Raw genomic sequence first — 27,361 nt, forward strand, 5'->3', positions numbered from 1 at the left:
TTGGTTTTAAAAGTTTTAATGAGATTTCAAAGTCCAGTTAATGCCTTTTGATTACTCTAGAATTACAGATTTGCTTCACAGAATTTAATCCCAGTTATCATTTCCTCATAATGGATGATTGAGATGCTATTTTCACTTCATTCTCTTTAAACATACACAATTGTCCTCCAGTAAATGGATGATGTGATTTTTCTACACTTCATAGTGTTAAAACTCTATACAAATATTGTACTAAGTGTACAAAAATAAGTGCTTCATGCACACACCTTAATACTGTTTCTTGTCCTTTTCTTTGACATCTTACTGAACTTATATAAATAACTGAAAAAGCAGACAAAAGTTACTGAACATGGAAAGCAAGAAAAGTTTTCTGCCAATCTTAGTATTCTTTTTTCTTAGAGAGACACACGGATATATCATTCCTTGGCAGTTTTCTCAAACACAAAATAGACAGAAGAGAAAGTAAAGCTATGGTACCAGTAACACTCTTGGTTATTTCAGCCTCTGTGAACAGGATCATCATTTTCTACAAATCCAAATGTGCTGAACAGGAACCACAGAGGGCTCTAATACCTTTTGGACCACCCTAATGAGCTACTTTATAAATAGAAATAGTCTCATAGTGCTGCAAAATATACAGTTTATATGTTTTTGTTCCATTCCTAAGCAAAATCAAATCAGCCCAAGTATGAGAATGCAGAACACTTGGAGTCTGCTCATCAGCACCTTGCCCCAGATCATCATGGCTGGTACAGCTATAGGGATGAGGGAAAAGCTCCATCTCAAGTGACAGAACTGCTCACATGTTGCCACAGTACCACATTTAGACTGGATGGTAAATTTGGAGCCAGATCAGCTGGAAACTGATGGGCAATGCCAGTCCACACTGGATGACTTTTGCTACTATGATTTCAGCTAAGAAACTTGGGTTCACCCTCTGAAGGAGGAAAATATAGTGGTGAAATAGTACCCTGGTAGAACCAGGCAGGGATTCAGCCTTTCAGGTTATAAATTCTCCAGGTTAGCACGCTAGGCTGAGCTGTTTCAAGTTTTCTTAGCATTCATGGGCTAGAGGAATAAAGCATGTACTATAAATATCTAATATCAGCTTTATCCTATATCTTAAGTCATCGTTATTCCTTCTTCCTATGGCTAAAACATAGGGGACAATTAAAAGGGACAATTCCCTCCTGCCATAGACCAGAGGGAACTCTCAGCATCCCCAAGGCATATGGACACACCACTTACCAGAACACAAAGTGCACTGCTGGCAGACATGAGTTGCCCCAGTGAAGCCATTCTGCTAAATTAACTTTTGCAAGAATCACAGCAGCCTTGCTTTAATGCATAAAGCAGTGTTATCAACCAGACAGGGCTCTTTCTACCCTCTTGAAAAAGTCTCCTGTATATCATTTTGTTTGTGTAGCAGTGCCTCTTATTACCAGGCAGTGGCTGAGCTCTCATGGTCTAATTAAGTAGAGAATTGGCCTGAATAAATAGCACTTCTCTGGTCCTCAGCTGTAATTGTTGAAAAAGTGTTCCTGTTTTTCACTGAACATGTCACTGGGTAGGAGGTGGGGAAAAAAAAGCCATTATTTGTGGTTTTGTGATTTTAGGTACAGCTGGGAAGTAGCAAAGCCAGAGACAAAACTCTCCTGAAAGCGTGTCTCTTGGTTAAAATCAGATTATCATGAAGGAGAGTACAAAGAAGCCTGTAAGTCTGGGCAGACACATTTATGATCAATGGCTCTTTCCTTTGGCTGTTTTCTGCCTGGTTGCAGAAATTCTGGGGTATGCCTGGCTGACGGTTTGGGGTGAACAGAGGATAGTATTGCTGTGTACTGGGGATTGCTGGGACACGCTCTCCTTCCCCGGCCCCACATCAAAACCTCCAGGGGAAAGGCTGATTTCAGCATGGTTTGTGCTTGTAAACACACACACACAATGGTGTTTATATTCATATGTGTATATACACATGTACATAAACACACCTGAGAACCACTGGTTTCCTGGGCTGAGATTTTGCTTTCTAATGTGAAATCTGATTTTGAGTGATTTTTTTTAATTTTTCCTTTTCCCTTAATGTCCTACTATGAAACTAAAGAACTAACAGAATGAAACTGACTAAAAATTAACTTCGGGTGACAGATTAGATTAAAATCATGAGGGTGTAAGAATTACCAGACTGAGAATTTTCCTACCCGTGTCTGATTTAAGGAAACTCACAAAGGCAGGGCTAAAATGCTCCATAGCCATCACTGCGTGCAGCAACTGCAAAGGCAGGGTAGGCTTCATATGCTGCATATGTGGCCAAATCCTGTCCCATCGTCACTGCCTGTTTGAGCTGAGTGGCTGTGACTGTTGTGGCAGCATTAGCAATGGTGTATCCTGCGAGGGGAAACAGAGAGAGAAGAAATGTGGATTCATGAAAAGGCATTAAAAATCTACCACTGCCTAGTGTTTGTTTTTTGTTGTCTTTTTTTTTTTTTTTAGTGGGAAGGCTGTTGTCAATAGGAATCGTGTAGGAAACAACTCATTAAAGGGAAGATGGGTGTTCTGTACACAGCTTCCCACACGTGACAAAGGAAATGAAGCACTGCAGAGAAAACTCAGTCATCTTTCATAGAGAAGACATTGGTACAGCTGGGGAAAAACATGGCTCTGACATCCTTTGTGGCCCACATATATGCAATTTGGGACAGCTGTGTTGGAGAGGGGCAAATGCAGTATAAGGGAGAAAATATTTAGCAAACTGGATTTTTTTCCTATTGGTTTCTAATGGGAAACGTGGATTCAAGGCTGTGAAATTTTCTATGGGAAAATGTTAGCTTTGCTGATTCAAAATGAATCATTGGGAAAACAAACATCATTTGGGGATGCTTCGTCTGAAAGCAGAGTATATATAGTAACTCATCAACCAGACCACAGTATTTTGCTATGAGTGAATAAAGAATTGAGATGATGCCCCAAAGTGGGCAGAGTAACTAGAGTGCCTGTTGGCTCTTCTACAAGACTACACCTCCCAGGATCCAAAATCTTTGACCAAACCAGTGGGATTGACTCAAGGTCAGTCAGATCTGCAGTTTTCTTGGGGCAGAAAATGGAGATATTGGGCAATGCCAGGAGTATGTTGCCTCATTGAAGGTGGTACCTTGGGGGGAAGCATGAGGAATTCGTGATGATTTCAATGCTGTGGTCACTTATAGTATTTTCTTTCCATCAGCAAAGTGAGGTGCAATTTGGTTGGAAATTAAGAAATATGTTGTTTAAAATGTGTCTGGCACAATCCAAAGAGAAATGAGCTGCTGCCTGGGCATGGCCTGAGCTATGTGGGGCTCCGGTGAGTGCAGGCCAAGCACCGGTGTGTGCTGCTGGCAGAAATATTAATGTGTGTCTATTTGTTGAGTTTCCAAGACAAATAAATAAGGGTGGATGAAAGAAAAATGAGAGATTATAATTAAGCAGTAAGTGGGGACTGGATTCAATAAAGAGCCCATTTGGTTTCCACACTGCGGAAGCTTGCACAAACCCAGACAAATTGATTTTTCTGTGGCTTTTGTGGACTCCTGTGGCAGGAAGACGGATAGATTTTTTTTTTTAATCCATCCTTGAGACACTCCAAACAATTCAGTAGTACTGACTAATGCATTCCTCATGTGCAGCTTGGCAAATGCTATTCCCACTACATCAGAATACCCATTATGCTGGGGAGCACAGCGCAATGCCTGCAAGCTGGACTCCTGCACCTGGCTGATGTTTTTCATGATTTCCCAAGCTTTTTTGGGTCATTACAAGAGTTCTTGGGAACAAACTCCCAAACCAGAAAAATAAACCTCCCTGTAGAGGTGGGAGAGAAATGGGATCAGATCTGGCTTTCACGTCTGTGCCGTTTTTTTGGCAAGTGAAACTCAGTGTGTTGATTCAAAAGGAGCTGGGATGCTAGAAAAAGATGATTGACCATGGATCAGTCAACTAGAGTGGCACTGGCTTGGGCATAGCCATCCACAGAGGTGATGCATCACGGATGTGGAAAGCATCTGGTCCTGTGTCCTTCCTGGCGCTCCCATTGAAGGAGGCATCTGCAAACTGGAGTGCCAGCTCCAGTCCTCAGCAGCCACGAGTGTGTTAATTCCTGACACATATAAGGAATAATGTAGGAAAAATAACACCGTAGGAGGCCTCTGCTATACAGACATTGATGTACCTGGAAAAGCTGGTGCTGCAGGAGGTACCTCTGCTCCTTCAGTGGGAATCCCCAGTGTCTGCAGGGTGTACTCTGCGGCGTAGGTTTTGGCTTCATCAATATAGGCGCTGAGCTTGGGAGGTGTGAAGGGATGGCTGTGAACACAACAACCTATTAACTTTTTTTTTTTTTTTCTCTCTGGGCCTATCCTGCCTAATATTTTAATCCAACCGTAGTTGGCATGATACCACATATCTAATAGAAACACTGTGTTATTGTGCTGATGCATTAACACTGCCTCTCTCCTTGTAGCAGCCTGGCTTATTCACTGAGATTATCAGTCCTGTGTTGATTTTGGTCACAACATCTTTTCAGAGCATGTTGTCTATTTTCAGTCCAAAAGATACCCTGCTGCAGTCTTTCGTTCTCATTAAAATACGCTGCAAACAGTATTTAAGATCAGAAGTGCTTAAGATCATATTTGGGGCCTAATTAGCATCATGTTCCTACCAGCTGTTTTCTTTTCCCTTTGTGGACTATTGTATGTTTCATTCTCCTTCTAATATGCACCCCTTTGCCTGCTGATTTCTAGCTTTCTGTAATTCCTGAACCACCATAAGGAGCCTACTAAGCATGGCAGAAATCATTATTATTTGTTTTTTTTTTTTTTTAGCTTATGGATGATTTTCTCCCTAATATCTAAAAAAAAAAAAACAACAACCAAACCAAAACCAAACAACCAACCAAAAAACAAACAAAAAAACCCCAACAAAATAACCCTGGAAATAGAACTTGTGCCACTGTGTTTTGCAGACAGATGTTATGTTAAATATCCTTTTAAAAAATTCAGAAAACTCAGATAGTTACGCACATGGTGGGGTTCTGGCTGGCGAGGGCAGGAATGGTGATTTTGTACAGGAAGAGCTGTCTTTGGTCTTGGCCAATTGCAGAGTGGAGCTGGTAAACAGGCTGTCCCCAGTTATTTTTTTGGCAGATTTCTTCCAAGATCTAGGAAGATGAAGGGATTTGCTCAGGTTAATTGCTGCATGTAGCCTCCTGCCCCAGCTCCAGCCCCTGCACTGCTCATCCTCCTCTCTGGAGGAGGTTTTCCAGAGTGCAGAGCCAGGTTCCTCAAACCTCAAAGTAAAAATAAACAGCAGATAGGATATTACAGCTCACCTTGAAATACAACATATTCATCTAACATATTATACCTTAAAAATGCCTCAATTCTAGAAGCTAATTGTTACCCTATTAAGTTGGAAGTCGTTTCACTGATTAGCCATTTCATTCTGTAATTTCTATTATCTGCACAGTTTTATCTGAATTCTCCCCAGAAGCTCCATCTATGCATGTCTTTTAATGCTCTGAAAGTACCACAGTTGCATTTATCTTCACTGCTCTGGTGCCTCCCTCCCTCAATGGGTACAGTGTAAAGAAAGAAGAAAAGGCTGTGTTTCCATCCAATTAATTATTCAGGCTTCAGTAGACAATTTCTGCTCCTCATTTGAAAGAGAAATGCTGAATCGCATTGCCTTTGGACTTAGCACAGCTTATTTCCACAGTAATTGGAAATCACTCTCTGGAAATGCTCTTGGTTTTACTTTGTATTCTTATTTTTAACCTGCAGGCTCTCTGTCCCATTTGGGTCTGATGCATGCCATGCTCCTGTGTTCCCCACCAGCTCCACCACGCTCAGTGCTCAGCTGAGGAGTCGCTGGGTCTTGGGGCTTTTCCTACTTGAGCAGAAGATGGGCTGTCCCCAGCCATTTTTCAGTACTGGAAGGATCTGCATCTGGAAGGAAGGCAATTTGGCACTCCAAAGCAGGGCAGAAGATCAAAAGTTCTGGTTGTCTGTTGAAATAGGAATGTCCCCAGGTGTGAAGCTGAGAACTGGGTTGGACTGGAGACCCTCAGTATCTACAGTCTAAGCCTTCCTGCAGCACACCTTATTTAAAAACTATGTGTAAAATGTAAATGTTAACGCTGCTTTACATCTTGTAGATATAGCCCTGAAGTTTGCTGTTTTGTGCATGTACCCCACCCAGTTCATCAGATTTCTTGGCTGCGGAGACAACTGTTCCCTGCTGTCCCAAAGTCTCTGTACGGATGTTGTTTTTGCCATGTTACATCACCATGTAAATTCTTGGTGATGGAGATGCATTTATGAAGATGGAGCACTCTAGCTAGGCATCAGGGTCCAGCTGACAGGTATGAATGAGGCTGTCTTGAAATAAGTGTGACTGAGTGGGATGCACTGTTGTGAAATGACAGTAGTGAGCAATTAGGGAACTCAGCTGTTGGCAAAACATGCCCCCCAAAATTGGTGTTGTGAGTGGTCAATGCTGTTTCTGTGTTGTCTGGCACACACTGACCTGGCAGTGGATGGGTTCATCGTGGGTTGGAAGAGCAAAAATGCTGAACTGCACCTGCTCTAAGGCAGTACAGCAACTGTCAGGCTATTTCACCCCTCTTCTACATTGATAACTTGGAGTAAAGAACAGTGAAACTTTGCAGGGGAAGGAAAAATCCATTCTGTAGGTTTCTAAAGGAAGATTATTTTATAGACATTTGGTAAATGGGATTCTATGGCAGTTTAAATGTTATCAGAGATAAATTTTCATATCCAAGGTGCAACTTACTTCTTGGATGACTCAAGGGGAGGGGAGCTGCTGTAAGAGAAGTGTCCTGTGAAACCTTGGGACCTCGTTCTGAGTTTGTTCTGCTCCATCCCTAGCTGTCGATCTGGATCCCATTGCCATGCACACAACCATGCCAAAGGCTCCTCATGCACCCTGAGCTGCAGCATCTGTCTGGCTATTGTCCCATGGTTATTCTTGGGACACGAATCTATGACTTGGGATTTTGTCTCTCAGCTTCAGTCAAGCCCTACTCTCCTGCTGTGTCATGGGAGATAGCGTGAGCTTATGTGCATATATGCACCTAGATAATGTACTCCATTATTTTTCCTTCTTTGTACTGCATTGGAGTAATAGCACTGTGGCAGCAGAGCTCTGTGCAGTGCCAGGGCCAGTTTGGAAAACAGATGATTCTATTTTTTTTTCCCAGCAAAGACGCTATTATTTTTCTATTTGTGCGAAATAGTTCCTTGTTGAAGTCCCAAGTGATGCATTTTATTTATTGTGTCCGTTTTAGGTGAGAATTTCTTTACTCCACAGTGTTTTTAAGGATGGAGAATCATAACTGGATTTCATCATGTACCCATGGGAGCTCATAAGAATTTCCCTCAAAAGAGAGCAGGAAGTGTCCTCCAGCAAGGCAATTGCACACTGCAGGATGCAAATAGTGCTATTACTGTTGTTTCATGTATTTAAAGATTTATGAATGGATGTAGTTTTCAGTCACCAATGCAAATTCAAGCAGGGGCTGTTTTTCTGGTAGCAACTTAGGCTAAGTTCCCTGGCCTACCTTTCCTGGCACATACCTGAGGAGCAAGTTTGACGCCTTGGGGCTTTAGTGTGACATGGTTCATCGGCGTGAGCTCCATCCCTGGTAAGAGGTCGTAGAGTTTATCCTCTCCCCTCTTTTCTCCTTTGAGCTGGTATCCACGCCCCAGGCCCGTGTACACCAGATAGCCGCGACCTCCCAGTCCTCTAACTCCCGCAGCCCCTACAGGTACATTCATGTAAATTTCTAGGAATGTAAGAAGGCATTAAACTGAATCAAATCACCGGAAAAGTTACCCTGATTGTCCCTGCAATGGAAAAGTTAGGCTCACTAACTTTTGTCTTGGGAAGCTGGAGTTTGGGAAGGAGGTAGGCAGGTGCCCCCAGCAGCCTATTGCTGTGGCACAGTATCGTTGTTGCGTCTTTTGGACCTGGAATGGGTGGGGGTGTGAAGTGCTGGGGGAACCCTGCTTCCTCTTGACCCAGTTCCATCTCCTTGCCCTAGTCAGCCAAGGGGAGGTGGTGCAACTTTCCACAAGTTAGTTTTTATTTTGTGACACTTTTCTAACCAGATTTGTAATCAAGAGTTAAGTATTGCTCACCACTCACCAATATAAATGCAGTTTCTAGAGGAACTCAGATATTTGACAACTCTTCCCTCATTTGGAACAAAGCCCATTTTTCAATTCCCATTACATTTTTGTTTAAAGAACCCTGCTTGGGAGTTTGGGGAGAGTAAAAGGCAAGAGAGGGCTGGTGGCTGGTACCTTAGCCACACTGAGATTCCTTTGGCTACAGACACGAGGTTGCTGCCACTGGCATTATCTTTGGAAGATAGACCAAAGGGCATGTCTTTTTTTTTTTTTTTTTGTATCCTCCAAACTTAATTCTGCATGTACCAGCTGCTGGGGGTGCCTGAGTGTGGGGATTTGCTTTGGTCCCATATGTCATCACCTGTGTTCAAGACAGAACCTCAGCTACCTTCATAAATATTCTGTTTTCATGGGCTACTTATTGTTAGCTAATTAATTAAAATATTGTTAGATAAAATTATCATATAATTATAATAAATATTTACAAAAATTATTGTATGTATTTAAAAAATCACATATCCCAAAGCACAATATTAATTTTTTGTTTTCTGTTCTGGTTCCTCACACTGCTTCATCACAGTTTTAAACTCCCTGGGAAATGCTGCAGCTTTGGGTCAGAAAACACTAGGACTGGTAAAAATTTCCTTGTGGGTTTCGAAGTGAAGGGGATCTACCGCAAAGGGCACTGCCTGTGGCCAGTTGATGGAGCTAGCTTTGAAGGGCAAGGAAAATTGTCTTATTTGGTTTTCCCTGCTGGGGCAAAACCAGGAGGATTCTCAGTTTATTTACCCTGGAAGGAGAGAGATCTGGAAGCTGTTTCAAGCTTGCTCTGGGGACTGCTTATTTTTTCATTCCCTGATTACTCTGCTGGAATATGACCATGCCTTTTGGGAAGGACAGCCACTACAAACACTTTCCTATCCCTCTTTCAAAGGGATGCAGGATCCAGGGCAAGGCCAAAGCCTAGAACTGAACAAGGGAATAGCCCCCGAATGCAGGAAGAGTCAGCTTGCTAGAGATGAGTATTGTCAAGACTAGAGTTACCTCTGACGGACGGGGGCCGGATGATGCTCCTGCTGCCGAGGCCCTTGGTGGCTGGGAAGTGGAGGTTGGGTATGGCTGCATAGGCTTGGGGTGCATAGAACACTGGGGCACCCAAGTAGGTGGCAGCAGGGTCGTAGACGTGGCCAAAGGCATAGGTATATTCTCCCTGCAGCACGGCTCCTCTGCCACCCGTGCCCCGGGTATATCGAACGTAGCTGTCCTTGTCAACAGGTTTGGCTAATGTCACCTCAATGGGGGACCCGTCCAGCACCTGCACATGAAAGGAAGCGCAAGGGTGAGGCAGTCTCCAAAATGGAAGAGGATTATCCTAAGAAGGCAGCTTCCCCTGTGGTTTACTCATAAAATGGGAAAATTGAGAAAACCACCTAAACCAGAACCCTCCCAAGGGTGGAAGAAGGCATTGGGTAAATGAATATTTAACCTGGATAGAGCATCCAGCCATTCTGACACCAGTCAAAAGGGGTTATTTAACTGAATTAGCAAAGTTGTAAAACCTTTTGAAAAGCTTCCTTTCCCTCCAAAGCAGTACATAAATCTGCCAGATTGTATGTCCTCCTATGGGGCACAGAGTAGCACTAACAATAAGAACAAGGTTAACACTTCTTTGGGAAAAACTCTTGCATTACAGCACCGTGAATTGCATGCAGTGCAAAAAAGTACTAAGTACAGGAATCTCCTTGCAAGTCTGCCTCCAAATCTGGAGCAGATGTTTAGAGTTGACCTTGTTTGTCCCTCTCTGCCATTCACATGCTTCCCTTCCAGTGTTTCTGTTGGCAAACGTGAACTAAGTATGAGAGCACAAGCCGAGGGAACTCAAAACCATTCTCTATCTAGATCTCAGTTTGGCACTGCTTTGTCTTTTTTTTTTCCTTTTTTTTTTCCCATGATAAAATCTACCTGTGGTCTGAAAAAAGCTAGGACCTTCAGCATGTTTTTGTAGCTAATAAGCCAGCCTGCATTATATGTATTATTGTGCAAATAATACATACAAATTCACATTGACCGCAGCTTTACCTTCCCATTCAAGGCTTTCATAGCATCGACTGCATCTTCTCTTTTGTTAAAGTGCACAAAGGCATAGTCTCTGATTTTCTTTACTCTCTCTACTGCACCTATGGAAAACATTGGAATATCAGTCGAAAATATGTGTTTGTTGGAAAGTATGGATCAGAATGAGCAATTGTGTTGGGCTGCGAACCCTTGGAAAGCAAAAGCTGACTAAGTGGAAGAGTGAAAGTGTACAGTTTCTTCATACCTCTTAAAATGTATATACCAGGGAAAAATGAAGACAATGGCTGTATTATTTCAAGTAAAATAGAAACATTTTATGTTCAGACAACATCGAGATTGCCATTAAACCAAAGTGGTTTGCTTCTATCCCAAATGCTCTGAGGCTGTCTTTGGTTTTATGCCTCCCTTCTGTAACAGATTCTCAGGACCTGAAGGGCTGAGCAAGGCACCTGGGACCTGGTTAGCTACAAGTAACAGCACTGTGTGTGATCACCAGCTCTATGTTTTCACACGCACTTAGTATGTACATACACCACCAAACATATCTTGGAAATATAGCTAATGGATCCAGAATTACTCTTCTGTTGCTTCCTTCCCTTTTAAAGCTGAACTGGTACATAGGGAAATATGTTACTGCTGCAAGAAAGCACTTACTTAAATAACTGCAGAAGAAAAAATATTTCTTTGGAGTTTACAGGGAAGCATTAGGAGCTCCAGGGAACTAAATGAAGCCTGTCCCAACCCACAGCTGGAGCAGCCTGCACGTCTGCAAAATGGCACTGAGAGAGTAAGCAGCCCTTTGTGTCCCCCTGGGATCAAACACTTATTTTCTAAGCCCAAAATTACAGGCACTGTATGCTGATGCCTTGTTTACAAGTCAAGGTTTTAATTAACTCTCTGGGTTTTGAAAATTTCCCTTCCTCTCCTTGAGAGCATGCTGCACCATCGAACCCACCTTTTAGCATCACCCCACTTGCGCTGCTGAGGGCTGGAGCCCATTGAACTGAATGGAAAATTTTCCAGGGAAGGGGATTTTTGCTGAGATCTCTTGGGAGCGAGGGCAGAGCTCTTCAGTGATGCCTGTTTCTAAAGAAGCCCTTCAGCTCTGGATTTGGCACAGATTTAAGGGGTAATACTTATAGGGTATTACAACTCGGGGTGCGTAAGTAGTGTTACTGGTGGCACATGGTGATGTGGTGAGGTGATAATTGCTCTGCACTGGGGACCTCTGGATTGTATCTTTTGACTGGATAGTTTGTTGTTGTCCAAACAGCACCTAAATTCTTTGGATGAAACTCAGCTGAGTGGTACTGAAGTGGGACAAAGCAAACAGGGCAGATAACCCAAGCAGGAGGTGAATCACTGCAGCCTCTTGCTCACTTGTTTGATCGTATTCTCACCGTAACTTCAACTGCATCTGTTCTCCTCAAAGCTCAGGTTTTACTCCTCTTAGGCACGCTATTTCTCTTTGAAAGCATGGCACAGCTTTAAGAGCGGGTTACATCCACAGCAAGCAAAAAAATGCGTCCAGGTCTGGAGCCCCCAGTACAAGAAAGACAGGGAGCTGTTGGAGAGGGTCCAGAGGAGGGCCACGAAGATGATCAGGGGACTGGAGCACCTCCCCTATGAGGACAGGCTGAGGGAGCTGGGCTTGTTCAGCCTGGAGAAAAGAAGGCTGTGGGGTGACCTCATTGCAGCATTCAGTACCTAAAGGGAGCCTACAAACAGGAGGGGAGTCAACTCTTTGAAAGGGTGAGTGACAGCAGGACAAGGGGAAATGGTTTTAAGCTGAGGGAAGGGAGATTTAGGTTGGGTGTCAGGGGGAAATTCTTTACAGAGAGAGTGGTGAGGTGCTGGAACAGCTGCCCAGAGAGGTTGTGGATGCCCCGTCCCTGGAGGTGTTCAAGGCCAGATTGGATGGGGCCCTGGGCAGCCTGGTCTAGCATTAGGTGGGATGGTTGGTGGCCCTGCGTGTGGCAGGGGGGTTGGAGATTCATGATCCTTGAGGTCCCTTCCAACCCTGGCCATTCTGTGATTCTGTGATTCTATGATTCTGTGATACAATTTCCAGCTTGAGAAGTACAATGATTGAGTTACAAAAAGGCAAACTAAAGGAGAAGCGAGTCCTCTGTTGTACTAGTGTCATTCGAAATCCAGGGGGAAAGCTCTCCAATGTGGTGTTAGAAAGTGGCATTCCTTTATTCCTCATGGCACATACCGGGCAATGTGACAAGCAAGCACACTCTTCCAGAGTTCAGGTTCTGCATTTGAACAGTTAAGACATACAACGGCAGAACATTGGCACACATATTAATTCCTTTTCAAGGTCTCATAGATATGTGCTAATCTCACTTCGAACATGCTCAGTGGTATCTAGGGTGGTTGAGTGCCCACCTACTTCTTCTCCATTTTCCACCATCAGCTTAACCATTGAGGCCTTAAATTGGCTTTTCCCCACTTTGGAAAATTTCCATTGCTTATTAGGCCATAGTGAGCAACTTTTAAAACAGTATATGTAGAATCTGAGGAAGATGTCCTTGCACCTATTGGGTGCAAAAGATAAAAGTATTTTGTTGTGACTCTTGTGCTTCTGGTGAGGCAAAATCATTGAGGTAAAAGATAAAACTATTCTATTACGTCCCCTGTGCAAAATTATTGAGGAAAACAAGATTATTCACCTACTAAAGTTGAAATGGAAAGTTTTAGAACAACCACTTGTATTCTTTTTGCTAAAGTAATATATTGGTTCTTAAACTGTTGTACTAATCCCTATTGCTAAACAAACCAACCTATACCACTAGAATATTTCTCTTAAGAGCAGAGCAGATGACAGTCACCAAAGTTTCAAATAGATATAATTGTTTTTCTGGGGAGTGTGAGCAATTCAGTGATCAGAAACATAACTGAATAAATAAAGGAGGATATAATTAAGAGGATGGGATGACATTTAATTTGGGGGGAACAGCTTAGTGGTTACTTTGGGTACTAGCTGGTATCACTGGAAGGACTCAAAGAGATCTCATAATGATTTTGCATTGCAGCCTACTTAAAAAAAAAAAAAGAAAAAAGAAATGTATAGAGCAGAAATGAAAAGAGAAGAAAAAAAAAAGTCTGAAGTGTATTTTTAAAAATTAATAGAAGGAAGTTAGCAGGAATGAGATGAAAGGTAATTTCACATTGCCAAGTGTAAGTTACTAGTGCCTAAATGGACTGTGTGGCTTAGAGAGCTGCAGAAATGTGTTATTTTTACTTTGTTGTTTTTGGGTGGAATTTTCTAAAGCCGGAGTGACTCATAAGTAGAATCTCATTTGAAAGCCAGTAGGATTTTTATTCCCCCCCAAAACGACTTGATTTTTGAAAATCTCAACCTAACAGCATGTGTGTGTATATATATATATATATATATGTATGTATGTATATATATACACGCCAATATATACGATGAAGGAATCCTCATTTCAGGGGGAGGCAGGGACACCAGGTTGCTCACAGCCCCATCCAGCCTGGCCTCGAATGCTTCCAGGGATGGGGCATCCACAACTGGGCAGCCAGTTCCAGTGTCTCACTACCCTCACATAAAGGATTTCTTCCTAACATCTAGTCTAAATCAACCCTCTTCCAGTTTAAAACCATTTCCCCTTGTCCTGCTGCTACCTGCCCTTATAAAAAATCCCTCTTGGTTATTCACAACTTTATGGAAGAATATTTTTGATACAAAAACAGTAGAATTCAGAGTTTAGATAGATGTGATGAAGAGCAGTTGTTTTAAATCACAGCTGTTATTTCTGTCATCATTCCTTTCTGTAGATGAAGGAAGCTGAAACTACCCAGTTGTTTTACTAACTCTCATTTGAAGGAAGACACAAATGACTCAAAACCATTTTTATGACATGGGTATCCCCACGCATCACTTTGGATCTCTTCCAGTTGCCAGTAATAAAAAGGTTGTTAGTGTCAGTAGCTGGGAATTTAGCAGCCCTTAGTGGAATGACATGATGTGCATGTTGGATAGGAATGTTCAGCCTAAGGACGATTTTTGTGGCATTACACACAAACATTTTATAGTGGAAAAACTGTTAGTTTTTTCTCTTGGCATTTTATGAATGAAAAATTATTTCCATTTGCAGTAGCCATTCTTACTTAAGGACTACTATGTCAGTGAGTTCCTACCTTGTTTGATGTTGTTGAACTCCTTTTCTATGGTCTCTTCAGTGGTCGAGAGCATGAGGTTCCTCACATAGAGAATTTTTACTGATGACATAGTGTCTTCATCCACCTCCACTTCTGGTTCTGCCCAGTCAACAGCAATAGGGTGTCCCCACAGTTGAATCCTTCCTTTAAAGGGATTGACATCATCAGTGCCAGACAGGCTTTGTTCCTCTCACTTCTGCTCACAAACTATTTCATATGCAGTGTGAACAGTGGAGTAGGACAATTCTACAAAAGGAACTGAAAGAAGTCTTTCTAGCACAAAGTACTGCCTTTTAGTTAACTCATTTCCAAAAACAGATGGTCCCACTTTCAACATACACCCACTAATGCCTTAGATGCTGCAGAAATGCAGCAGCCGGAATTTTAGAAATGAAAACACTTCATGACTCACTAGCATCTGCGTTCCCTGAGGTGCTCTCTAAGGGGAAATATTTTAATGAATATACTTCTCTTCTAAAGATCCCCATTGGCTGCAAATTTTTAATTCGCTAGATAATTGAAAAAAGATTCAGAAGTCCCAGTGGATGAAGTGAAATAGTAAAAGTAAAGATGTCCCCATGTGCAAGTATTTGAAGTTGCATGGGCCAGTACAATTGGGTGAAGTTGCAGCAGAAGCAGTAGAAAAAGGGGAAACAAAAAATAATGAGGGTGTGGAGGAGAAGCAATAAGGATTTTATACACAAGGGATTGAACTGTTGAGGGTCAGAAAATAAAAGGAGCAAATGAAGAGATAGTTAAAAACGACGTTGTCATCATGTTATCAATCACATTGAGGTCTGTCATCATTTGCATTGAGTTACCTAACCCATTAAGTAATTGATTAGCCAATTAGTGATATTCAATACATAATGAAAACTAACGGCTACAGCTTTGCCTCAAAACAATGTGATGTTGCAATGAACATTGCTTCCCAGTCCATTCTGTCTCCTGCAAGGAGACCTTTCTCCTGTTCCTCTTCAAGAGTGGCTGAAAGATGGCCACTCCTCGACACCTGTATATCTGCTGTCCCCTGTGACCTGCTTATTCTCTGACAGTTTTCATCAGCCCAGCAAACATGGCTTTGGATGCACAGTAAGAACCATTCTCTGACTTGGGAACATGATCACTGCTGGATATTCCCCCAAAAGAATGAAATGTTTGTATCTTTTGAACATTTCCCTAAAAGAGTAACCAGGCCTGTCTGTGGTGTTCTTTTTCTTCTTTTATCTTTATGACGTGAAGCTTGGGTCCTCCAAGGCCTGAAGGCATACTAAAACTTAGGAGAAGCTTGCAGAGGGAAAGTGAAACTCTCAATAAGGATCTTTGGAGAGATCTTATAAATGACATCTCTACTTGGTTATATACCTAAATTGGGATGGGAGCTCCAAAATACAGGAAAATTGGAGAGAAGAGGAAGAATTTGGAGACCTGTTTTTTTTTTGTTTTTTTTTTTTCTCCCCTGTAATAAGACTGAAAAGTTGAAGAAACAAAATGTGAAGGGTCTACTCCTTGCTAGGAAGGCTTGTGAATGAGCTAGGATCTGCAGAGCTCCATGGGATTTACATTCAGCTTTTTGTGCTGCTCAGTCTCACTTGGGCAGAAAAAGATGGCAGCTAACAGCAGCCAGCTAAAGTAAAATCACAGAATCATAGAATGATTTGGGTTGGAAGAGAGCTTTAAGATCATTTAGTTCCACCCTCCCCTCTATAGGCAGGGTCACCTCCCACTAGACCAGGTTGCTTAAAGACTCATCCAGGCCAAGCTCCTTTTCAATGTTGCCATTTTCAGCTCAGTGGCCAAAATAATGACCTGGCTGATTCGTAGTAAGGAGGTAAGCTTGGTTCCTGCACTACCAGCTTGCTAGAACCCAGTCTTCTCCCATCTTCTTATTCAACCAGGTGACCAGACAAGGTTTTCATAAATAGCATTTTAGTTCTTGAGCTTTTCTACCTCTTCTACGTGCTCCCTCAGAAAGAAGAGAGTTTCAAAGTTAAAGAAATAATTTGATAATTATATTCTATTTCACATTCATGCAATGCATCAGCTGGACATACAATTCAGTCCTGGCTTGAAACTTCTTCAAGTTCCTCCCGTATGTTTGCAACAGCAGAAGACTCTGGCTCCTGCTCAGGTCTATGAAATTCCACAGACTGTTTACCAAAATGTCCCTAAATTGGAAATCACTAGCACATTGCACAGGGCTGTTCAGGGCTACAAGCTCGTTCCCATCTGTTTCACTGTCTCTGCTCAGGATTTCAAATGTTTTGCTCCCTCAAGGCTGCCATCAGTGGAGGTGCTCCTTCCTTCCTTCTCAATATAGAATTCATGACAAAGCTGGGCTGAGGCAAAAACTAACAGTAAACATTCTTCTAACTAGGAGCATGCTAAACTGATGCAGAAAGCACAGAATACAAAGAAAAAGAGTCAGTGCGAGATATCCCACTATAGCTAATACTAAGATAGATACTAACACTTGAAATCCTGCTCATTTTTGACAACAAGATGACTTAAAAGACATGATTTTAATGGACCATCATGTAGAAAGAATTAAAGATTGGTGAGCTTGATGAGAGAGGGACAAGTCTCAAAGCAGAAGGTTTATTTAATTCTTTCATCAGCAAGTGAGTTGGCTTTGACAAAGCAGTACTAGAGCTGCTGAGCAACCAAAAGCATGAGAAAAAAACAACAGTGAAATCAATGCAAATACAAGTAAGTGTTTCCTTTGTTTATCACCTATCAATCCTCTCTTTGCTTCACAATGACCCCAGCACTAAATGATATAGAATTATTATCAGTATTACTTATATTCTAAAACAATTACTCTTTTGAGGTTTCTTTTCTAGATGGAAAATAATAGTTTTCAGGAGCATCCTCAGTACACTGTCAAATATGTTCTGAATATGTTCCTAGTTCCTAGATCCTTCCCCAAGTGATGCTTCCCAAGTGACCATAGATGTTTTATTTAGAAACCTGGGTGAACACAGGATAATATATATCCCGTAACAGGGGCGTATGGATACACACAGCTAGATCCATCTAGCTATATTTGAATCATTTCAGGTACCTAAATGAGGTGCCTGGCTAACGAGCATGGCAGCAAATCAGAGTCTGCAGAGTCCCCCATACCACACCCCAGATTCAGGGCATCTTCAGCAGCCAGCCTGGCATACCGGGGACCCTCCTTGCTTAAAGTGAATCACTGGCAACCAAGATGAGAGACCAAGCAGTGTTTGCTTCCTTGGTTACACACTTGGAGATTTCTCTACTGCCAGGTGTACACATGCATCTGCTACGCTGAAGCTGCCCCTACCGCCCTCACCAACCATACAAACCTGGGAGCAATTTTCTCCTGGCCATTGCTGCTGCCCGGTGGCTTTCATATTCCACAAAAGCAAAGCCCCGGTTTTTGGTTTTATCAGCTGCACTAGGGTAGACAATGACATCCACGACTCCGTCTGTAACTTTCTTCATCTCTGCTAAAATTTCCTCTCTTTTCTTCGTTTTGGGGATCCCCCCCACAAACAGGCGGCAGTTGTCCACGCTGGCACAGACTCCGAGGAGACGCCCATTCCTGTGGATAAATGACATTGCTGGCTAATCGAGAGCACTTGGAGAGAGGGGAAAAAAAATCTCCTTTTTGTCCCAAAACACAAGGCGTTTGGAACGGAAATTCAAGTGGTCTTGCTCAATGCAAGGGTTTAGATCCAAAGTGAAGGCTCTGCTAGATTTGACATCAAAGTAAAGCAGGGAATTGAGATCAAGAAGAAACCTGAGCAAAATTATCCTTTTGACTCCTGGGATTCTCCCTTCCACTAATTCCAAAAACAGCTGCTACCGGGCAATTACACAGAACAACTAGGACATTGCAGGGACTCTTGATTTGCCATCAGTGTAAGCCAGGATTTGTTATGTCCACCAGTGACTCATAGCTTCACAGTGAGCCTCGCAGCTGGGATTTTGGGGGAAAGAAAATCCCTTGTTATGAGGACACACTATTTCAGAGTTTGCTGATGCCCACTGCTGTGCAGACCTAAGGAAAAATTCTTTATGGGCACTTTGCTCACCACTTTGTGCGCCAAGTACTTCCTGCAGGTCTTGAGAAGTTAAAAACTTTGAATTTAACTTCTTTAGAAGAGTCTTTGGAACGAGCGGAATAAGAGGAGGAGGTAGAAGTGGCTCAAGTCTGATATTTAAGACCCTCCAGCCTCTGATAAAAATCTTATTTCCATACTTCCTTTTGTACCTTGCAACTCACCCATTCTTAGGGCTGCTAGTAAAGCAAACAATCATAATTTAGAACAAATAAGAGCTTTAAAATTGGTTGATCTCCAAATGCTTCTAGGCAGAGACATCTACTCATCCCACTTTGAACTGGAAAAAAGTTAACTGGGGATGAAATCAAAACAAAGCGTATTGATAGACCCATATGTTGTTGATTTCTGTGTGTTTTGTTCCCCAGTTTTAGTCACAAACAGGAGGAATTTTTCTGTTTCCACCTATTAAGAAATGTCACTGTTTTGTCAATTGGTTTTTATCATATTTTGTTGGTTTTTTTTTTGTAATTGCTCTGTTTCCTTGCACATATCTGCAGTATAGCTCACGTGAGACACTTTGGATAGGAATATATCAGCAAAAGCCCAGAAGGAAACATAACAACAGTGGTTCAACGTCTGTTAATTTAATCCAAACCAAAGTATTTTTTCCAGTGTTCTAGTAGAATTTTTATTTAGTTTATCTGTAAGAAAGAAATATCCTTTAAAAGATTTTGAGACTGAGTGCTATGTACTGCCTTTGGACTACAGCAAAAAGCAATGACTGCACAGGCAAATAAACAGTGACTTCCTACAAAGTTTAAATGTCTAAAGAAGCTTTCTTTAGGCTGTAGGGACAAAATTAATTAGCACAGATTAATACGATTTAATATGATTTAAAGTAGATGTGAAAGTGTTTGCCATGCTTACCTAATTTCATAATTATTGAGTTGCTTTATTGCATTCCTTGCCTCCTGTTTATTCGAGAAGGTTACAAATGCATAGCCCCTATTGTTTCCATTGAAGTCCATCATCATTCTCATTTCATAGATTTTGCCAATCTGTAAATCAGAAAGTCATTCTTAAAGAGGTGTTTGCCTGAAAGGTGGGGAGGTGTTGCAGCAAGACTAGATACTTCCTCGACTATATCATGCCAGAACTCTTTGGATACTTCTGTCTACAGATAATCATCTATATACTAATGAATGATTAATATACTGAGTCAAAATTCTACTTTCTTGCCTTTTTTTTCCTGATAAATGGAAAAATTCATTTAAAAAGGATGAAAGTGCGTAAGTGAGAAGAGTTGTGAGAGGGAGGAGTTAAGGAGTTTGGCACTGACTCCAGCAGCCCCAGGATTTCTGTTCTCTCCTCATCAAGGAGTCCAGAAGGCTGAGGGGCAGCAATAGGACTGCATGGCCATTGGTGTCTGAATGGTATCATCTGCTGAGATCTGTGTGCAGCAGTTGGATGGGTATGTCCACTTCCTAGGTGGAGGGAGGCATGTTTTATACAACTGAAAACAAATGTAGGGGGAACAACCTCCCTCATACTCTAAGCAGGACCGGTTCTAGTGTTAGATCAGCCCTGGTCATGGTGAGAAGACACCGTGGCAGGAGGTTGGAAGGGCTGCCACTAAACCAAGGGCAGTCTGGGACAGATCACTTCTAGTTGAGGCTGGAAAGGCAGAGCTGAGCATCATCTCTGCTCAGTAACTACCTGCCACAAAGTCTTACTTTTTCACACAGGGGTATAAGTTCGTCCTCAAAAAGGTCTCGAGGCAGTTTCCCAATGAAGATCTCACACCCCCTCTCTGGCGGAGGGCCATCCCAGCCAGGGGGTGGGCCACCGTATTTCCTCTGCCCATTTTCCTACCATGGAAAAAAGAAAAAGGATTGTTTAAATGCAGACTTCAAACATGGATGTCATCAACCCTTTATGAGGAATGAAATTTATGACACACTCCATTACACTCCATTACTCCATTGCTTGAGGCAAACACCCTCCTTCCTCTCAAGGAGCAACTTTTATGGACTCAAGAAAAGAGAACACAAGTGTGCATTGGCTGTCCCACCATCAAATCTGTGCCCAGAGTATCCCAGTTACTATTGCTGGTGAAAGGTCTGATTTGTACCTAGCTGAGTTTTTCTAAGAAACATGCATCAGTACCTTCAGTGAGAGACTGCTGTCACAACTTAGATGTCTGGAGACAAACACCCCCTTGGACAATGTTGGTGCAAAGGAGACACCTGGCTAGCCAGGACTTTCTTTCTGCAAGAAGCAGGACTTGGCACCCAGTGATACCCAAAGATGTGACGAGCCAGTTATTTCCACTTAGCCTACATTTGTTCTAGGCTAGTGTCTGTTATCCTCTCCTATTTAAACCACCTTTACTATACTTCTCTTTTCCTTCACTTCTATGCTTTCTCTCTCTTTCTTTCTGTCCCTTTTTCTCCGTTCCTTTCTTTCTCTTCCCTCCTTCCTCCTTTCTTCTCCATTTCTCTCCTCCCCACTCTCACTCTCCTTTTCTTGCAGTGATGCCTTGTGTCCAGAGGGCTGACATTTTGGTTAATTTCCTCTTTTTGTCTATTGACATTTCTATAAGTCATTTCCCACCCTGGATTATTCCAGGAAAGGGAATGTCTGAACGGATGACTTACCAAGAAAGCATGAAGGACTTAAGCTTACAGCAAGCAGGGGTTCTTTCAGGAAAATAAGAGTATACCACAATCAATTTCAGTTTTCCTAACCCTGTAACCAGCCCTAAATTATTCACGCTCATTCCTGTTTTGCAAATAGGTCCAGCATATTGATGGAGCTATTTGAAATTACAAATAAATCTTCAAAGCAAAACTAATGAGAAAATCATGATGTTTATGGCTATTTATCTGATCTCAGTTTACTGAACTGAGCACAGTGCTGGCACGGGATGTTCTGTCTCTTGAGCCCTTTGTTAGAAGCGACGGTTGTATATTTTGTTATGGTTGTCTGTGCTCTTCACTGACAGGTTGCTTGGAAGAAGCCCTTGGTCATCTAGAGAAATGCTCATCTCATCAGTAACAATCTGAAAAGGGTGGCATAATTTTAGCATCCCGTTTTAAGCTGGGTGGGAGACAAATGGTTAACATTTTTCATTTTGTCAAAATATGTGGGAGCTTATATGCTAGGAGGGGAAAAAAAAAGTCTGTTCTCAGTCCAGAGTGGCTTCATTTGTGGCTTCAAGGCAGCATCTCACCAAACTCCTCTTGATGAGGTCTTGGAAGGAAAGGAGAATTTCATTGTTCCCTCTTTGAAGACATGGAACCCTGGGATGTATTGAGGAAGAAAGTATTTGGCTACAACGATAGCTAGGCTGGAAACAAATGCCCAGAGAAGCAGAAATGAGGGGAAAAAAAGAAAAGAGAGAAAATGTTAAGTTTGAAAGAAAGGGAAGAGGTAGGAAGAAAGAAGAAGGCTCTGAGTGGGCGAGTAGGCAGAAATCTGTGGTTTAGGAATGAGCTCTTGCCAGATGTAACTATGAAAGTCTGAAAATCAGGATAAAGAAAATCACAGGAAGTCTAATACAGAGAGATGCTACTTATCTTTTCCTGTATGACAGAAAGGCTCCTTGAGTGCAGCAATCCCAGCTGTCTGCCTGGTCTTGGGATATGCACAGAATGAAAGGTTATATGAAGATGCTTTTTTCCCAGGAGTCTCAGCTTTTGCTTTGGGCTTTTGTGCCCTCTAGTGCTATGCAAAGCAAGGCCAAGCTCATGGCAACCACCAGCCTAGAGTACATCATTTTCAGTTACTTCTTCCAGTATGCAAGGTCGGTCATATTACTACCCAATGCTTTTGAAAAATGAGTTTGCTTTGGTCATGCTGACTAAGGAAGACTTCTTGAAATGATTCTGAAGGACCTGCCCACTCTACATGTGCTATAACCAGAGGTGGCTTTGTGTGTGGAGACCCTGAAGGCCATACTGAGTGCAAACCTTTGGCTTTGGGCAGGTAAGGCACCTGCACTTTCATGCATGCAAAGGTAGATCTGGAGCTCACACACTGGACTTACCGTGACCAAACCTGGGCGCAAGCTTCCCTGAATCTTTGCTTAGTGGGTTTGCTTTGCTCCACTGACACTGCAGCCACAGCACGTAGACAGCTATACTAACCACTCCCAAAACAGCTGTGCTCCGTTGTTATTTCACCCCTACCATAGTTTGTCAGGAGGAATCCAATGCTGCTGCATAAAACACAGCCGCTATTATACACAGCTCGGTGTGATATGTGTGTTAGAGAAAAGCAGAGACAGAGGGAGAAGCAAGGAACGCTTCGTGTGTGCAGATTCACTGCACGAGCCCCTGGTGCTTCACGATGAAACCAGACACTGCACATGAAAGGACGTGACTGTGAGTTCCTACCTGGATCAAATTATATCCCGTTCGCTGAATTAATGCACGGAGGGCGGCTTCTTTCTGTGTGCCGGTCAATCCATCCCCGGATTTGTGATTTGATTCCATTGTGAGTGATTATCAGCAAAAAATCAGGTTAATTAGGGGTGCTCACTGCAATCAAATTTAAGATAAATTAAATAAATTCATACAGCTAGGAGGAGAAAGTCCACTCTCCTGAGAAAGCTAACAGGATCATTCTTCCTAAGTCAGTCAGTTTGAGATTAAAAAAATGAAAAAATAAAACCAACTACAGACCACGTAATAAGGAAAAATATCCCCCTCTTCCCTGGTGCTTGAAAATAAACAGGATTAAAACGCACAAGCAGAGTGCCTGCCCTTATTTTAACCACACGTCAGTGAGTCCTCCGTGCCACAGCACCCTGCTGGTGCTGGAAAGGAGTTGGTACAAGCCATCCCAGTGCTCTGCGGTACATATGAGACATGGGACCAGATGTGGGCTGTTGTGGAAAACTCAGGAACATGGGAGTGCTCAGACCTGTATCTAAGTTCAGGGCAGAGACAACCCTGGGTTCAGATGTTTTGATTCAGAACTGCAGTTTTAAATCATATCTAATTGAAGATATATATATTTTTTAATTTATTTTTTGGGCCATAAATACCATAAAGCTGAAATGTGCAACTGAACTGGGCCACACATGCTGGCGCGGGGATTTCTGAGAACTCACAGCTTACAATTTCAGGTTGTACTGAATGGTGAGCTTTGAGTCTATGCAAGCATCATGGGTCTGCAGATGTAGCGCTCAGCTTGAGGACATCTGCTTAATGACAAATTTTGGAGCTATTTATTCTTGGGTTTGTGGGTTGCTTTGTGTCTGATTTTGTCCTGTTCAAATTATCTCTGGTGTTTTAATTACTACCATTGTGCAGGTGCTGGGAGCTGGGGCTGCACCACGCAATAGCTCTCTACCATTTCTAATTGCAAAATGAATGTTCTCCACAGCAACTGGAGTCAGATTATTGTTTTGGTTTATCTTTCATAGAATCAAGCTCATATTTAAGTCTGTTTGATTTTTTTTTTTTCCATGTTATTCAGATCAGAAGGACTTCTTTAACACCTAGGAAAGCACAGAGTGAGCCTAGGGACCCAGCCCCAATGACCCCATTGCACCTTTGCCTTTGTCAAGAACAGCACTGAACCCGTCTGATGCTCACAGTTCCCATGCCTGCTGACGGCTGCAGAGCTGGGTTTGGCATGGCACAAAGCAGGATTTCCTCTGGCACTGAGGCCAAGCAGAGCCACTGGCGCATCTCTCCGCTATGCTGGGAAGTAACCAGCTGAGCCTTAGTGTGTTTCCATAACAGCTGAGGTTCTCTGTTCTGTCTCAAGCAGCATCCTAGGTAGATGGGCAGCATCAGAGCATTTTTCCTTGCTCCTGAATGACTTGGCTGGATGCTTCAAATGCATTTGCCCATGGTGCCATAGGTGCCACATGTCTCCACACCTGCAATCTGATCAGGCATGTCACATCCATCCCAAACCTTGACATCATTTCCAGCAACATTCAGTCCAGGGGATGGCTTCTTATTGAGCAGAGAGAACAAGCCATAGTGACAAGTGAGAATAACACATCTCATGGTTGATATGTTTATATCAGGAGCAATATACCTCTTGGCCTTCTGCCTGAGTTGGTAAGACCAGACGATCTCTTCTCATAAGGCATCCTGCACATCTTAGCCTATTTAAGAGCAGCATGTCTAGACAGCTGTGTACTCCAGCAGAAAGGGACTGAGCAACTCCAATTTAGAGTTTGAGAGGAGCATAGGAGCTGTGGTCGCAGGATGCTGTGCCTTTAGGGCTGGCATCTGCCCACAGCTGACCCAATGTGCCCTCACATCCTTTATCTTAGAAGGATTGCAATCATTTTCCCTTATTGCAGGTGTCAGCCCCATTCTGGTGAGCACAAGGGAGGAGAGTCACTTTCATGGGACTGAGGAAACAAGATTATTTCCCTCCTTCTTTGTTCTCTGCGCCATTAATCAATTAGCAAATCTGCCCTGGCAGGAGGAACACTCCCCACTCATGGATGCTCTTAGGAAGTGTGAATGCCTGCAGCAAATTAAGACAGTATTTTTAGCATTATTTAACAAAAAACATGAAATTGAGTTAATTGTTCTGGAATTCAATCATTTCCAGGGGCTTGATCGATTGCTGCTAATAATGACTATAATGATGAAAACTATTTTTAGAAAGACAGGAAGGTGATGCATTTTATTCAGAAGGTGTTTATGTTGAAATTAGGATCTCCAGATGTGCAGACTGTTCAGGTGCATCTCCTACTTCACACTCCTTTCTGACCAAATTTTTAACAATACTGTTGTTACGGACCCTCGACCCAGAACCCCGGGTCATTAGGAATGGAAGGCAATAATCTGATTTTAAATCAGAGCATTGTTGCATTTGATTTTTCCTTCTCTGCAGCAAATGCTATCATTTATTTTAGGTTTCTATTAAACCTCTGAAATGCCAAAAGAACAAAATGCGCTTTTTTGAGTACGGAGTCCTTTATCAGTGAGAAACAAACTCATCACAACATCGCTTGCTTCCTTACAACCACTTCTACGCATTGTTTCCTGGCCAGCCAAGGCATGCAGACTTCGTCCCTCTGTCCATCTGTCCCTGCAGTGGAGGAAAGATTGGACCCTGCTCTGCCCAGCGCCCACTTGCAGCCCTTCGCAGAAACCTGGTTACTGTTTCCATGAATGAGATAACAAAACCCTGTTTATCCTGTGCCAATCGATGAGCCTTCTTGTTTGAGTGTATCAAGCCACTTGGACACATCCAGCAAAGGCTGTCCTACAGCAGTTAACCCTATGCAGACAGAGTTGATAAAAGCCTTTAGAAATGAGTGCCTTCACTGCTCACCCCTAACAGCCCAAGTATGTGGTTACTAGAGAAAAGATTGTGTTTAGGTTTTCATCTTCCTTCATTTTAAGGATTTGGACTTTCCCTCTGGGCTCTGAGCATGCTTCCCATACATATGTCCATGATACGAACTATTCTTTATATTCTTCATCAGATCAAGTGCTTGAAGTTTCCTGGGCAGCTGTGAGATGCATCAGCTCTGTTTGTGTGAGACGTTACAGGACAGAGTCCAATTAAGCAACAAGGGTGAAATCCCTCTTCTCTCCAGGGAGGAGGTGTTTTCCAGGTTGTCTCACAGAAAAAAGTAGGATTTTTTAGGAACCTAAAGGCAAATTGTATAAATTGCCTAGGTGCATTGTGCCTTGTGGGTATGGAAAAACAGTGCCTACATACAGTGTTTGCAGTATGCAAATCTTGGGAAAAAAATTGCCTTTAATATTGCTTCAGAAGATGACTACTCTCTTGGAAACAGCTGCATTACTAAATACACATGCTGCACCCCAAAAAGCCCATCAGAGGAGATGGCTGGTACCGAGCCTGGCCTCCTTCCTCCCCCCATTAGACTTGCAGCACCACGATGTGTCAGATGCTTTGAAGCCAGCCTCCTCCTGCACCCGCCTCTGCCTCCTCTTTCACCAAGGAAAACAGCACGAGGGAAGCATCAAGAACTGGGCAGAAAGCCAGCTATTTGGAAGAGATTAGTGAAAACTGAGATTTTTAGGAGCAGCGATCGCATTTGAAAAATGAGGCTGATCTTTTGCAAAGAGAATGAGGAATAAGAAGACGGCGAGTCTGCTGAAGCGGTTTCTAATGCTTAGTCCCGGAAGTTGCACTTCAACAAACCAAGATCAAATTAGAGCAGGGAAGATCCCTCCTCCCCCTAGCCTGGTCTGGCTTCATTTCTTAGCACCCACAGGCTATGAGCATGAGGAAAGCGCTAAGAAGAAGCTGCAGGGATGATGCCAAACATCCTTATCTGCTTATTGAAGTGTCAAGGCAGACGCTGCAGGGGCAAGCATGCGGGGTATGCAGGGCACCCTGGTCCTGCCCCATCAGTGGCTTGCACCCCACAGTGGAACCTTGGCAAGGAAAGGAGCACAGTGCAGCCTCTCCATCCCCACCCCAGGTGCAGGAGACCGGCCAAAAGGCCCTTCCACGGGGTGGCTCTCCGAGCCCTCTCCTCGTACCCCAAAACCTCACGGCAGGATAATCCCGAGGGCAGCAGCCTACCTGAGCAATCTGGGAGATCACCGCTCAGGAATAGCTCTCCTTGATTATGGGGAGTTTGCGACGTGTCACTCCGGCTATTCCCCAATCGTCATATCAAACTCCAAAGGTTCAGTGGCCCCGGGCTGGTTTACAGTCCCTGCAGGTTAAACGTTAACCTGCTCTATCTCCACAGCTCCCCACAGGCCTTTGACCAGATAGCTGGGTCACCGTTTCTCAGACAGCACCTATGCAGGCTGATTTTTGTAAATAAATAGACAGGACCGCAGTCAGATCATGGCTCAGGGGCAGGTGTGGAAACCAGGCCCTGCTCCCGCTTATGGACCCCGTGCTTTC

General features: G+C 43.0%; 1 protein-coding gene across 4 annotated transcripts; it reads right to left on the minus strand.

Moving 5' to 3' along the window:
* On the minus strand, nucleotides 1–27,183 carry A1CF (APOBEC1 complementation factor). Of its 4 annotated transcripts, none has more exons than XM_090144717.1 (12): nucleotides 27,029–27,183; nucleotides 22,882–23,025; nucleotides 20,218–20,352; nucleotides 19,412–19,542; nucleotides 17,783–18,021; nucleotides 14,430–14,594; nucleotides 10,263–10,360; nucleotides 9,228–9,498; nucleotides 7,629–7,693; nucleotides 5,055–5,191; nucleotides 4,205–4,338; nucleotides 1–2,388 (listed from the first exon to the last, which is right to left on the minus strand). In XM_090144717.1, the coding sequence occupies exons 2-12, from the start codon at nucleotides 22,978–22,980 to the stop codon at nucleotides 2,237–2,239; spliced, it is 1,626 nt and encodes a 541-aa protein (XP_090000843.1). In that variant the 5' UTR covers nucleotides 22,981–23,025; nucleotides 27,029–27,183; the 3' UTR covers nucleotides 1–2,236. The 4 variants fall into 4 exon arrangements, with proteins under 4 accessions (XP_090000843.1, XP_031458439.1, XP_031458438.1 ...); XM_031602579.2 differs by having other exon boundaries at nucleotides 7,629–7,813; XM_031602578.2 differs by having other exon boundaries at nucleotides 7,629–7,837.
* Between the last annotated feature and the right edge of the window lie 178 nt (nucleotides 27,184–27,361).

This window comes from Phasianus colchicus, chromosome 8, assembly GCF_987193195.1.
Source record: "Phasianus colchicus chromosome 8, bPhaCol1.hap1.1, whole genome shotgun sequence".
NCBI lineage: Eukaryota > Metazoa > Chordata > Aves > Galliformes > Phasianidae > Phasianus > Phasianus colchicus.

Coding starts and splice junctions, on each gene's coding strand:
- A1CF (XM_031602578.2), bottom strand. CDS start 22,980: ATGGAATCAAATCACAAATCCGGGGATGGATTGACCGGCACACAGAAA. Junction 20,353..22,881: donor CGGGATATAATTTGATCCAG/GTAGGAACTCAC, acceptor TTTCCATGGTAG/GAAAATGGGCAGAGGAAATA. Junction 4,339..5,054: donor GCCAGCCAGAACCCCACCAT/GTGCGTAACTAT, acceptor TTGTGTTCACAG/CCATCCCTTCACACCTCCCA.